This window comes from Cherax quadricarinatus, unplaced genomic scaffold (genome assembly GCF_038502225.1).
Source record: "Cherax quadricarinatus isolate ZL_2023a unplaced genomic scaffold, ASM3850222v1 Contig2607, whole genome shotgun sequence".
NCBI classification, from domain to species: domain Eukaryota; kingdom Metazoa; phylum Arthropoda; class Malacostraca; order Decapoda; family Parastacidae; genus Cherax; species Cherax quadricarinatus.
The window spans coordinates 1419-15701 of record NW_027197633.1 but is presented as its reverse complement, the minus strand read 5'-3'; the positions used below and the strand labels follow the sequence as shown (position 1 = coordinate 15701).

The window sequence follows — 14283 nt, the reverse complement described above, 5'->3', positions numbered from 1 at the left end:
GGAGAGAGAGTGTTAGTATTTAGAAGGAGAATCCCCTTCCATTAAGACTTGAGGTGTCGAGTCCTTTTCTGGGGTTACTTCCTTTCTTCTTTTAATGCCACTAGGACCAGCTTCAGAGTCACTGGACTTCTTTCGCACAACATATCTGTCCATAGTGGCCTGTACCTCTCGTTCCTTTATGACTTCCCTAAAGTGTTTCACAACATTGTCAGTGTAATAGTCACCAGCACGGCTTGCAATAGCTGTGTGAGGGTGATTTTCATCCATGAAGGTTTGCACTTCAAGCCACTTTGCACAGATTTCCTTAATCTTTGTAGTAGGCAATTTCTTCAATTTCTCTCTCCCCTCCTTCGAACCAGTTTCCTCAGGTCTGGCCTCTTGCTGTTGAAGTTGATCTATCAGCTCATCAGTGGTTAGTTCTTCATTGTCCTCCTCCACCAACTCTTCCACATCATCCCCACTAACCTCCAACCCTAAGGACTTTCCCAATGCCTCAATGGATTCCTCAACTGGCATAATCCTCTCAGGGTTAGCCTCAAACCCTTCAAAATCCCTTTTGTCTACACATTCTGGCCACAGTTTCTTCCAAGCAGAGTTCAAGGGCTTCTTAGTCACTCCCTCCCAAGCCTTACCTATAAGGTTTACACAATTGAGGATATTAAAGTGATCTCTCCAAAAGTCTCTTAGAGTCAGTTGAGTTTCTGAGGTCACTACAAAGCACCTTTCAAACAGAGCTTTTGTGTACAGTTTTTTGAAGTTTGCAATAACCTGCTGGTCCATGGGCTGCAGGAGAGGAGTGGTATTAGGAGGCAAAAACTTCACCTTAATGAATTTCATGTCCCCATAAAGTCGCTCTGCCACGTCTGTAGGATGACCAGGGGCATTGTCTAACACCAGGAGGCACTTAAGTTCTAATTTCTTTTCATTTAGGTAATCTTTCACATTGGGGGCAAATGCATGGTGTAACCAGTCATAGAAAAAGTCCCTAGTGACCCATGCCTTACTGTTTGCCCTCCACAGCACACACAAATTCTCCTTGAGGACATTCTTTTGCCTGAACGCTCTGGGAGTTTCAGAGTGATACACTAATAAAGGCTTCACTTTGCAATCACCAGTAGCATTGGAACACATCAACAGAGTAAGCCTGTCTTTCATAGGCTTATGTCCTGGGAGTGCCTTTTCCTCCTGAGTAATGTAGGTCCTGCTTGGCATTTTCTTCCAAAACAGGCCTGTTTCATCACAATTAAACACTTGTTCAGGTTTCAGTTCTTCACTGTCTATGTACTTCTTGAATTCCTGCACATATTTTTCAGCTGCTTTGTGGTCCGAACTGGCAGCCTCACCATGCCTTATCACACTATGTATGCCACTATGCTTCGTAAATCTCTCAAAGCAACCTTTGCTGGCCTTAAATTCACTCACATCATCACTAGTTGCAGGCATTTTTTTAATTAAATCCTCATGCAACTTCCTAGCCTTTTCGCTTATGATCGCTTGAGAGACGCTATCTCCTGCTAGCTGTTTTTCATTTATCCACACCAATAAGAGTCTCTCAACATCTTCCATCACTTGCGATCTCTGTTTCGAAAACACAGTTAAACCTTTGGCAAGAACAGCTTCCTTGATTGCCTTTCTGTTGCCCACAATAGTAGAGATGGTTGATTTGGGTTTCTTGTACAACCTGACCAGGTCGGCGACACGCACTCCACTTTCATACTTATCAATGATCTCTTTCTTCATCTCTATTGGAATTCTCACCCTTATTGCTGTAGGGTTGGAACTAGAAGCTTTCTTGGGGCCCATGGTCACTTATTTTCCAGATAAAGCACCGAAAACACTGTAATAATACGAAATATTCCGATTGTATGCTTGGATGTTACCGCGGAGGCTGGCTGGTAAACAATGCTACCGGCGGAACATATGAGGCTGGCTCAGGCCGCACATTGGACGCGTCTCGGACAAAGGGCGGTGAGCGGGTTTTTGGGCAGTATGTGAGGCAAAATTTTAGCGATCAAAGCATCCGGTATGCGGATTGTACGGTATGCAATGCGTACGGTATGCGGGGGTCCACTGTATTTACTTTTTTATGTACTATTTTCAATTATTTGTCAATTTTTCTTTTTCTGAGTAACTTTTATGGCCTCTGAAGCCAACATGATGAGTATTTTGTAAGTTATTTCTTTTTCAATACTACACAATAAGGGCGTAAACACTGTTGTCATTATTTTGTTTACAGAAAATATTTACACAAACAAACAATATGAAATGTTGTTTATTACTATTTTTCTATATTTTATATACACATATACAGTCACAGGGAATGTTTCTAGAAGTTCTGCAGCCTGTGGAACTCTTTGAAACATGGTGTCATGCACAGTGGAGTTTTGCACTCCTCACACATAAAACGAGTGTCTCTGTGTTGTTGTGTGCGTTTTTTGTATGTGCACAGACGTAACACCTCTTCTGAGCCTTATTCTTGAAAGCAGTAGCAGGCAGTTTTACCAGGAAGTGATCACCATGCTTCAGACGAGCAGGTAGTTGTTGATAATTTGGTGGGCGGTCAATTGCAGGTGCTGTTCCTTGGTACTTGAATACTATTTGTCTGATGACAGACAAACAGAATTCGCCATACTGTGGTTTGTTTCTGTTGCCACTCTTATACATATTATAAGCATTGAGCATGGAAATGTCCAGAAGATGGAAAAACAGTTTGATGTACCACTTATAACTCTTGCGAACACAATCAGCAAATCCAATATGCATATCACATTTGTCCACTGAACGCATGTTGAAGGTGTAATCAATCACAGCTGCAGGTTTTAGAATGGGTTCATTTCTCTCTCTATGCTGCCTGCCACTGTCTGCCATTTCATTAGGGTGAATTGATGACAACAGTGTGACATCTCGTTTGTCATGCCACCGAAATGCCATGATGTCATTGGCAGCAAACGCCTGCACCTCACCTCTACGAGTGCCAGCGTCAAACCTGGGCATATGTTTCCGATTTGCACGCACTGTGCCACACACATCTGTCATGTTCACTCACAAAAAATCACTGAGTGAGGGGCTTGTGTACCAGTTATCTGTATATAATATATGCCCCTTACCAAGGTATGGTTCTATCATTGTTCGAACCACATCACCTGAGATGCCCAATAACTTCCTGGTATTTTGCAATGTATAACTTCCAGTGTACACAATAATATCCAATACCAGACCACTGTAACAATCACAAAGCACAAACAACTTTATACCAAAGCGTTTCCTCTTGCTTGGTATGTACCGCTTGAAAGAGAGTCTTCCTTTGAACAGAATCAAAGACTCGTCAATTACAAGCTTCCTGAAGGGATAAAAATGCGTACTGAATTTCTGTTTCAGATACACAAACACATTCCTAATCTTATATAACTTGTCAGTTCTGTCAGGCCTGGTTTTATCTGAGAAGTGAAGCATACGTAACATTAGCACAAATCGATTCACTGGCATTATATCACTGAAACCTGGTGTTGCAATCAGGGGGTCTGTTGACCAGTATGATTTCACTTTGTGCTTATACACATGTGGCATAAGCATTATTGTGGCAAAGAAAAGATACATCTCAGCCACAGTTGCCTCCTTCCACTGGTGTAGACGTGATTTTGGTGAAAGTAATGTGTTTGCCATGGTGTACTCGTAGTATGTGTTGCTTTCCATGACAATACTTTTCATCAGTGGTTCGTCAAAGAATAACTCGAAACATTCCAGTTCAGTGGCATTGTTCCCAAGTGCACAAGATGGCCGTATTCCACTTTGGCTGCCATCAAACTGGTGGGCATTTGGAACAAAATTGACAGCTTCCTGCCAATCCCAGGTGCGGTCTGCTGGTGGGTACTGGACAATGACAGGTGGTTGTGGTTGTGGAGGTTGTGGTTGTGGAGGTTGTGGTTGTGGAGGCTGGTGTGGTGGGCGAGTGGGGGATATTGGCCTTTGTTCTAGATCAGCTGAGGCAGCGGCGTGGGTGGCAGCGTGGGTGGCAGCATGGCCCACTGCTGGTGCCTCACCGCCGGCACCACTACCACCACGCACATTTTCCATCCCAATTGCAACAGTATCTTCGTCATTTTCACTGTCTGTTCCTGTTGTACAGCCACGGGATGTACTCCGAGATACACCCCTTCCCCTTGGTATAACATATGGCACACTACCAGAGCGCATATATCGTCGTATATACTGACGCTTCACTGGGGAATATTGCACTTCACTATCACTACTGGAACTAGTTTGAAGAGCTTGTAGTTCATATTCACTATCACTATCATCACCCATGCTCTCATCTGAGTCTGGGATTTGGGAAAATAGAAGTTTCCTCTTGGGTTCTGGAACAACTGAACGTGAACAAGAGGGCCCAGCACCAGAGGTGGAAGGCTGAGTGTCGTCTGGGTTTTCCTCACTATTACCGATATTATGGTCATTAGTTTCGGTCAAAACCTCACTAAAACCACGAAACTCATCTTCACTGGCACTTCCATCACTATTAGAACTGTCACTGGGGAACAAAAGTGTCCCAATTCGCCGAGGAGTGAGGACCTTCTTACCGCGAGGCATGGTGGACATTGTTTACTAAGAGTGCATTCCCACAATGCACCACTGGGTCCAAGATTTTTTTTCTACCGCGCACACCGACCACGCAGACCCATTCTCTCACACCTAGGCCTACCAGCCTTTTTGCGCGAGATTTGAGGCCGCTAGAATTTATGCGCACTAGTACGTCAAAAACCCCTGCGCTTAAGACGTACTAGTACGACCAAAACCCTCAAAGGGTTAATGACGGAGTTCCATTCCTAAATCCACATTGGTAAACGAATTCATTGCTAAGCGAGGAGCATACTATAATGCTAGTGGGTTTATGTTAACCATTCATTCATTCATTCATTCATTCAAGTTTATTCTCTATAAGGGTTACAATGTGGGGTTTACAGGTTTTGGGTATTGTGTGGTTTACATGTTATAAAATACTAATTACAGAGTGGGCCACTAGGACACCTAGCATGGCTAGGCATTTCAAGCAGACTTAGATTATTTTTTTTCATTATTAACACACTGGCCGATTCCCACCAAGGCAGGGTGGCCCGAAAAAGAAAAACTTTCACCATCATTCACTCCATCACTGTCTTGCCAGAAAAGGGTGCTTTACACTACAGTTTTTAAACTGCAACATTAACACCCCCTCCTTCAGAGTGCAGGCACTGTACGTACTTAGATTAATTAGATTAATTCTTAACATTAAATCCTTACAGATTATGGTATTAAGGCTAAGTGACCTCATCATAATTTGTGAGTTTAGCAATGTGAATGCTTTTGTTTTGGCACAATACAAGGTGTCTATATTGGAGTATCATAGGCAAACTTATGACTAGTTAGGATTTATTATTTTAAGATTAAAATTAGTATTTCTGGGTTTATAGTCAGTGGGTGAGTGAATGTAATTGTGAACCACCAGGTGGTTATCATGTAGTTAGTTGTCGGGGTGGATCAGGGAGATAAGATGTTTTCTAACTGTAGTTTTGAAAGTGATGAATGTGTCTACAGTTCTAGAGTTTTCAGGTAGGGTGTTCCAGATTTTAGGTCCTTTGAAATACATTGAATTTTTGTAAAGGTTTAGTCGAACGCGGGGAATGTCATAGAGATGTTTGTGTCTGGTGTTATGCCTGTGGATCCTGTCACAACTATCAAGAAAGCATTTTAGGTCAAGGTTAATATTGGAATTTAAGGTCCTGTAGATATAGATTGCACAGTAGTAAGTGTGGATGTTCTGAACAGGGAGTAAGTTTAGATCTATGAAGAGTGGGGGGGGGGTGTTGCCAGGGATGGGATTTAGTGATTATTCTTACTACAGCTTTTTGTTGGGTTATTATTGGCTTTAGGTGTGTTGCTGCAGTTGAACCCCAAGCACAGATAGCATAGGCGAGGTATGGATATATAAGTGAATGGTATAGTGTGAGAAGGGCAGTTTGCGGTACGTAGTATCGTATCATGGAGAGGATCCCCACCGTTTTGGATACTTTTTTTGTTATGTGTTGGATATGGGTGCTGAAATTTAGGTTGTTGTCGAGGTATAGGCCAAGGAATTTTCCCTCATTATGTCTGGCAATTAGAGTGTTGTTGATCTTAATGTTAAGTTGTGCAACACCTGCTTTGCTGACACACATAATATAGTAGGTTTTGCCAGTGTTAACCCTTTGAGGGTTTTGGTCGTACTAGTACGTCTTACGCGTAGGGGTTTTTGATGTACTAGTACGCATAAATTCTAGCGGCCTCAAATATAGTGGGAGAAAGCTGGTAGGCCTTCATATGAAAGAATGGGTCTATGTGGTCAGTGTGCACAGTCTAAAAAAAATCCTGCAGTACACAGTGCATAAAGAGAAAAAAAAAACTTTGACCATTTTTTTGGAATAAATCAGCGACTTTGCAGTGTATTTTCGTATGGTATTTATTGTTGTATTCTAGTTTTCTTGGTCTCATTTTATAGAATGGAAGACATATTACAGAAATTGAGATGATTTTGACTGGTTTTACAATGAAAGGTGCCTTGAAATTGAGCTCAAAGTAGCAGAAATGTTCGATTTTTATCAAACTTCAAAAGTAAACAAATCGTGCCAAGCGTGCAATACACGTCAACTGGTGAGTCTAATATTCTTTCACAAGTGCACCAATAATATTTATACCATTTTTTACACTAATGCAGTAGTCTGCATAACAGTAAATCTTATATTTTTTGTGAGAATAAAAATTCAAAGTGGAAAGCAAAAGAATATAAGAGGGGTCTTGAGACGTGACTAATGACTAGAGGAAATGTCATTTTAGTGCCAGGAATGTCTTTCTTGTTTATTCTGGACCCTATTCGGAAATTGGCATCTTTTGAAATTTGTGTGAAATTGGCAAAATTGCTAAATTCTGACCACTGTACTGGATAGTTGAATTTCATAAATGGGTGGTTTCTTGCACCCATTCGATAGAAAAAATGGAGTTCTAGCAAAATATTCATGTTTTTTGTCGACTAGTACAGTGAAATTGGCCGAAAATGGGGCTCAAAGTGGGCAAAATCGCCGATGCGTAAACATCGCCGAGACCGCTAACTTTGCGAGAGCATAATTCCATAAGTTTTCTATCAAATTTCAAACTTTTGGTGTCTTTATGATCGGGAAAAGATTCTCTATCTTTTCACAAGATAAAATAATTTTTTTTTTTTTTAAATTTGGCCGACCCTGAGAACGAGTTTCGGAGAGGGCCTGTCGACCCTCAAAGGGTTAATTGTAAGTTTATTGGCTGTCATCCAAGTCGATATTTTGAACAGCTCCTCGTTAACAATGGTGTTGAGGGTGGCATGATTAGGGTGGGAGATGACATAGGTCATGTCGTCAGCAAAGAGAATGGGTTTCAGGTGTTGGGATATGTTTGGAAGATCATTGCTGTAAATGAGGAAGAGCAGGGGTGTAAGGACACTTCCCTGCGGAACTCCAGTATCAAGTGGCCATATTGATGAGGCTGTGTCTTTAATGGTGACATACTGATACCTATTAGAAAGGTAGGATTTAAAATATGCAAGTGCGTGGCCTCTTATACCATAGTGGTCAAGTTTGTGGAGTAGGGTGCCGTGGTCTGCTGTGTCAAACGCTTTTCATAGGTCAATAAAAATTCCTAGCAGATATTCCTTATTTTCCAATGCTGTGTAAAGCAGGTCTAGCCTTTTATAATTGCATCATTAGTGCTTTTCTTTTTCCCGAATCCAAATTGGCAGGGGTTGAGTATGTTTTGTGACGTTATAAATGAATAGTCTCCTGTGCACGAGTTTCTCGAAGATTTTGGATAGCAATGGTAAGTTTGATATTGGCCTATAGTTGTTTACGTCTGTCGGGTCACCACCTTCATCTATTGGTGTAATCCTTGCTGTCTTGAGTAGTGTCGGGAAAGTGCTAGTTTCTAGTGACTTGTTAAAAAGTAATGTAATAGCATGCGAAAGGACATGGGCTGCTCGCTTGTACAATAATGGTGGGACGTGAGACAGATTCCTCGAGTTATTTTTAAGTGACTTTATGATCGCGGTGACTTCTGTGGGCTCAGTTGGTACAAGATAGAAGGAATTTGTTTATACAGTAGTGTACTCTATATTGTAATAAACAGAATAGAGGAAATCAGCTCTAATATACGTACATTATTTACGTATGCACATAATGGTCCGTGTCGTCGGTAAACAAGTTCGTTGCTAAGTGAGGAGAGGCTATATATTGTTTACAAAACTTGTTTACACTAACAAATAGGTAAAAATGTTCCTTATTACTAATGTTCTATCATATTTATGCATGTATACATTCACTGGACGTGTTCCTAGAACTGTTACAATTTTGTCGAACTCCAAAAAATAGTGTCATGCTCAGTGGTGTTTTACACTCTTCATACATTAATCAAGTGTCTCTTTTTTTTGTATGCACACAATAAAACATTTCTTCTGAGCTCATTTCTTCTTAGTAGGAGGAGGTTGTGTTAGGAAGTGATCACTTTGCCACCTCAAACGAGAGGTTATTTGGTGATCAGTTCATGGGTGGTTTTGTATTGTAGGTGTTCTTACCTGGTACTAGAATATTAGTTGTCTGATAACAGACAAACAAAATTCACATTCAGTCTTCATTTGGTACACATTATATTGCTGATGACATTGTGCTCTTGGGAGATTCTGAAGAGAAGTTGCAGAGATTGGTGGATGAATTTGGTAGGGTGTGCAAAAGAAGAAAATTGAAAGTGAATACAGGAAAGAGTAAGGTTATGAGGATAACAAAAAGATTAGGTGATGAAAGATTGGATATCAGATTGGAGGGAGAGAATGGAGGAGGTGAATGTATTCAGATATTTGGGAGTGGACGTGTCAGCGGATGGGTCTATGAAAGATGAGGTGAATCATAGAATTGATGAGGGGAAAAGGGTGAGTGGTGCACTTAGGAGTCTGTGGAGACAAAGAACTTTGTCCTTGGAGGCAAAGAGGGGAATGTTTGAGAGTATAGTTTTACCAACGCTCTTATATGGGTGTGAAGCATGGGTGATGAATGTTGCAGCGAGGAGAAGGCTGGAGGAAGTGGAGATGTCATGTCTGAGAGCAATGTGTGGTGTGAATATAATGCAGAGAATTCGTAGTTTGGAAGTTAGGAGGAGGTGCGGGATTACCAAAACTGTTGTCCAGAGGGCTGAGGAAGGGTTGTTGAGGTGGTTCGGACATGTGGAGAGAATGGAGCGAAACAGAATAACTTCAAGAGTGTATCAGTCTGTAGTGGAAGGAAGGCGGGGTAGGGGTCAGCCTAAGAAAGGTTGGAGGGAGGGGGTAAAGGAGGTTTTGTGTGCGAGGGGCTTGGACTTCCAGCAGGCATGCGTGAGCGTGTTTGATAGGAGTGAATGGAGACAAATGGTTTTTAATACTTGACGTGCTGTTGGAGTGTGAGCAAAGTAACATTTATGAAGGGGTTCAGGGAAACCAGCAGGCCGGACTTGAGTCCTGGAGATGGGAAGTACAGTGCCTGCACTCTGAAGGAGGGGTGTTAATGTTGCAGTTTAAAAACTGTAGTGTAAAGCACCCTTCTGGCAAGACAGTGATGGAGTGAATGATGGTGAAAGTTTTTCTTTTTCGGGCCACCCTGCCTTGGTGGGAATCGGCCAGTGTGATAATAAATAATAAATAGTATGGAAATGTCCATGAGATGGAATAAGAGTTTCATGTACCACTTATAACTCTTATGAACGCAATCAGCAAATCCAATTTGCATGTTACATTTGTCCACCAAACCTATATTGAGTGTGTAGTCAGTCACAGTCGCAGGTTTTAAAATTGGTTCATTGGTCACTGTATCCACCCTGCGAGTATCTTTCATTTCATTATGGTGAATGGATGTCAACAATGTGACATGTCGTTTGTCATGCCACCGTAATGCCATAATGTCATTAGCAGAAAACACCTGCACCTCACCACTATGAGTGCCTGCATTAAACCTGGACGTATGCTTATGATTTGAGTTCACTGTACCACACGTCTGTCATATTCACCAGTTATCAGTATATAATGTATGCCCCGTACCAAAATGTGGTTCCATCGTTGTTCTCACTATGTCACCTGAGATACCCAATAACTTTCAGGTATCTTCCAATGTTTTACTTCCTGTGTACACAATTATATCCAGTACAATACCACTGTCACAATCACAAAGCACAAAGAACTTGATACCAAACCATTTCCTCTTGCTTTGTATATACTGCTTGAAAGACAGTCTACTTTTGAAGAGAATCAATAACAAGGATCCTGAAGGGATAAAAATACATACTGAGCTTCTGTTTCAGATACATTTCTGTCAGGCCTTGTTTTGTCAGAGAAGTGTAGCATACATAACAGTAGCATAAATCTGTTGATTGGGATAATATTACTGAAGGCTGGGGTAGAAATTAGGCACTCTGTGGACCTGTGTGATTTGATATTATGCTTAAACACATGTGACAAAAGCATTATTGTGGCAAAAGACAAATACATCTCAGCCACCGTGGTCTCCTTCCACCAGTGTAGTTGTGACTGTGGTGAAACGTGTGTTTGTCATGGTATAATCAAAGTGCCTGTTACTTTCCCTGACAATAATTTTTATCAGGGGTTGATCAAAAAAGAGTTGAAAAAATTTTGGTTCACTAGTAGTGTTCCCAGAGGTACAATTTGGCAGGATTCCACTGTGATTGCCACCAAATTGATGAGGATTGGGCACAAAATTTGCATTTTGCGGCCAATCCTACATATGGTTTGTTGGTGGGTACTGGATATTAATATCTGGTTGTGGTCGTGGTTATGCAGGTTGTTGTGTAGGGACAGTTGAAGATTGTGGATGTGCTGAGTCAGTGGTGTGGCTCCCATCCTGGGCTGTTGCTTGTGCCACATCCTGCATGGCACCACCACCACCTACTGACGTATGTGGTCTATCATCCATCCCAATTGTAGCCTAATCATCATCACTTTCAATGTCTGTTCCTGGTATAGGGACAGGATGTGCTCTGGAATGTACTCCATCCCCTTGAGTTACATATAGCACACTACCAGACTGCATGTGGCATCGTATAAATTGACACTTCACTGGTGAATATTCTTCCTCACTGTTGCTACTCGAATGGTAATCAAGAGCTAGGAAATCAAAATCCACATCACTGTCATTACCAGTTCAGCGGGAAGTGAAGGTCTTTGCTACCATGAGGCATGGTGAACAAAGTGTACTGAGATGGCATTCCCATAATGCAGTGTGGGCACCCCAATTTTTTGTTTACTATGCACTCTAACCACACAGACCCATTCTCTTACATGTAAGCTTACCAGCCTTCTCGCTCTAAATTTGAAGCCGCTACAATTTTGGCATAGTACTATGGCACGGACATTGACTTCCAAGCCATGGAACTATGGCACAGACGGCAAAGTGGTTAAACAAATGTATATAAAACAGGTAAAATCATAACAAGTTACATGGGAAGAGTAAGAATATTTACATTATACAGTGGACCCCCGGTTTACGATATTATTTAATTCCAGAAGTATATTCAGGTGCCAGTACTGACCGAATTTGTTCCCATAAGGAATATTATGAATTAGATTAGTCCATTTCAGACCCCCAAACATACACATACAAACGCACTCACATAAATACACTTACATAATTGGTCGCATTGGGAGCTGATCGTAAACCGGGGGTCCACTGTACTGTATGTATTAAGATTATTCTATTAATTTAAAATAAAATTATAATAAAAATTACAATAAGAGTGAAACTAATTACAGTGGACCCCCGCATAACGATTACCTCCGAATGCGACCAATTATGTAAGTGTATTTATGTAAGTGCGTTTGTACGTGTATGTTTGGGGGTCTGAAATGGACTAATCTACTTCACAATATTTCTTATGGGAATAAATTCGGTCAGTACTGGCACTTGAACATACTTATGGAGTGAAAAAATATCGTTAATCGGGGGTCCACTGTATCTGTATTATTACAGAATGCGATGAGATAGTATTTTATATGTATTTAAGTCAATGATATTCACAGTAGGATTGATTCAGTGAGAATGACTCAATGTATATGGACAGATAAAATTCTAGCAAGGTTAATGAGAATAGCAATACTTAGATTATTCAATATTTAAGGTAATCAGTAATTCAAAATAAAAATTATAATAAAAATTATATTAGGAATATAGCTAGTTTCCTGAAGTCATACTAAATATGACGATATATTTGTTGATAAATTAGACACATGTGCAACACTTGGGTATCTTTAATGAGGAAATGTTTGGCCACACAGTGGCTTCATCAGTCCATACAAAGGACTGTGAGGATCACATTAAGGTAAGGAGGTGGTTTTTAACAGTAGCTTGGAACTGGTTGGCAGATAGGAAGGAGTCAGATTTTAACCCTTTCAGGGTCCGTCCCGTAGATCTACGGCTTTACGTTCAGGGTCCAAACCGTAGATCTACGCCATGAGCTCAGCTCACTCTGATAAACTGTGAGTGGTACATTTGGGCCTAGATATGAGAGAATACATCTATGTGGTATGTGTGCACCACATAAAACAGATCCTGCAGCACACTGTGTATAATGAGAGAAAAAAAATGAAATCATGATTTTTCGATTAAAACAGCAACTTTGCAGTGTTTTTTCGTATGTTTTTTATAGTTGTATTTGCGATTTCTTGGTCTCATTTGATAGAATGGAAGACATATTACAGAAATAGAGATGATTTTGATTGGTTTTACCACTGGAAATGGCTTGAAACTGAGCTCAAAGTAGCAGAAATGTTAAATTTTTGCCGATATTCAAGAGTAAACAAACGACCTCACACGTCTAATACACGTCAGCTGGTGGGTCTAATATACATTCACAAATATGGTGATGATATTTATACAATTATTACAGTATTGCATAACAGTAAATCTTCTATTTTTTGGTGTGAATAAAAATTCATTATGTGAATAAAAAATCAAAATGGAATTTATTTGTAAAGCCTCAAAACATAACTAATGAACAGAGGAAATGTTAGTTTAGTGCCAGGAATGCCTACATTGTTCATTCTGGACCCTATTTTGAAATTGGAATATTTTGAACTTTGTGTTAAATTGGCCAAATTAACAATTTCCGATCACTTTATTTTGTAGTTGAAACAGTTGACTTGGCGATTTCTTGTGCTCAATCGATAGAATAGAAGTAATACTAGTGAAATAGCTAAGAATTTGGTTGATTGGAATAATGTAATTGGCCTAAAATCGGAGTCAAAGTCGGCAAAATCGCCGATTCGTAAATATCGCTGACACATCAAAATTTGCGAGAGCATAATTTCGTCAATTTTCCACCAAATTTCGTACTTTTTGTTTTATTACCTTCACAAAAAGATTCTCTACAATTTCATAAGAAAAAATAACAAATTTTTTTTATGAAAATTCTTGGACACTGGTGCGTGACTCCAGATTTGGGCCTTGGACCCTGAAAGGGTTAATATGGAAATAATACTAAATATTAAATTCAAAGTGTAGTCCTTTTTCATATTTTTAGGCCAAAGCACTGCTGGTCGAGGTCGAGGCAAGTCAGCAGCCTTGGGTCTGGCTGTGGCAGCAGCTGTACATTTTGGTTTGAATAATATATTTGTCACCAGCCCATCACCAGACAACCTTGGCACATTTTTTGAATTTGTCTTTAAAGGTATGATTTTTTGGTATTTTATACAGGTATGTTAATTCAGTTCATATGAGTTTTACAACTTTGAGTTTCCAGCACAACACATGTTCTGGCCTTGTACTTCTGTTAAAGTGGTGTTGTTTTGTTTGTGCTTAAGTAGCATGACAATTGAAAAACAAACAGTAAAATTATATTTCATGACTTCTTCAATATATTTATCTAAGGTACAAATTGCTGGTACAGTATATTATTACATATTTTAACACACCACTGGTCTCCCACCGAGGTACGGTGACCCAAAAGAGAAAAAATACTTTGTCTTTTTACATTTTGTGATTTATACAGGAGAAGAGGTCATTAGCCCTTTGCTCCTGACATTTTAGTTGCCTTTTACGACACACATGGCTTACAGAGAAAGGACTCTTTTTCCACTTCCCATGGAGAATTATCATGTGTTTTTTCGATGAAGTGGCTGTATCCAACTCAGGCAGGGTGACCTAAAAAAAAAAATGAAAGTTTTTCTTCTTAAATTTAGTAATTTATAGAGGAGAAGGGATTACTAGCCCCTTGCTT

General features: G+C 40.2%; 1 protein-coding gene across 1 annotated transcript in view; it reads left to right on the top strand.

The window, feature by feature from the left end:
• Positions 1-13925, top strand: part of LOC138851888 (RNA cytidine acetyltransferase-like) — a 49761-nt gene extending 35836 nt beyond the window's left edge. The window contains exon 3 of the mRNA XM_070081407.1: positions 13588-13925. Within this exon, the coding sequence (XP_069937508.1) occupies positions 13588-13668 (81 nt within the window). The 3' untranslated portion in view covers positions 13669-13925. The remainder of the gene's footprint in view (positions 1-13587) is intronic.
• Positions 13926-14283: the final 358 nt, after the last annotated feature.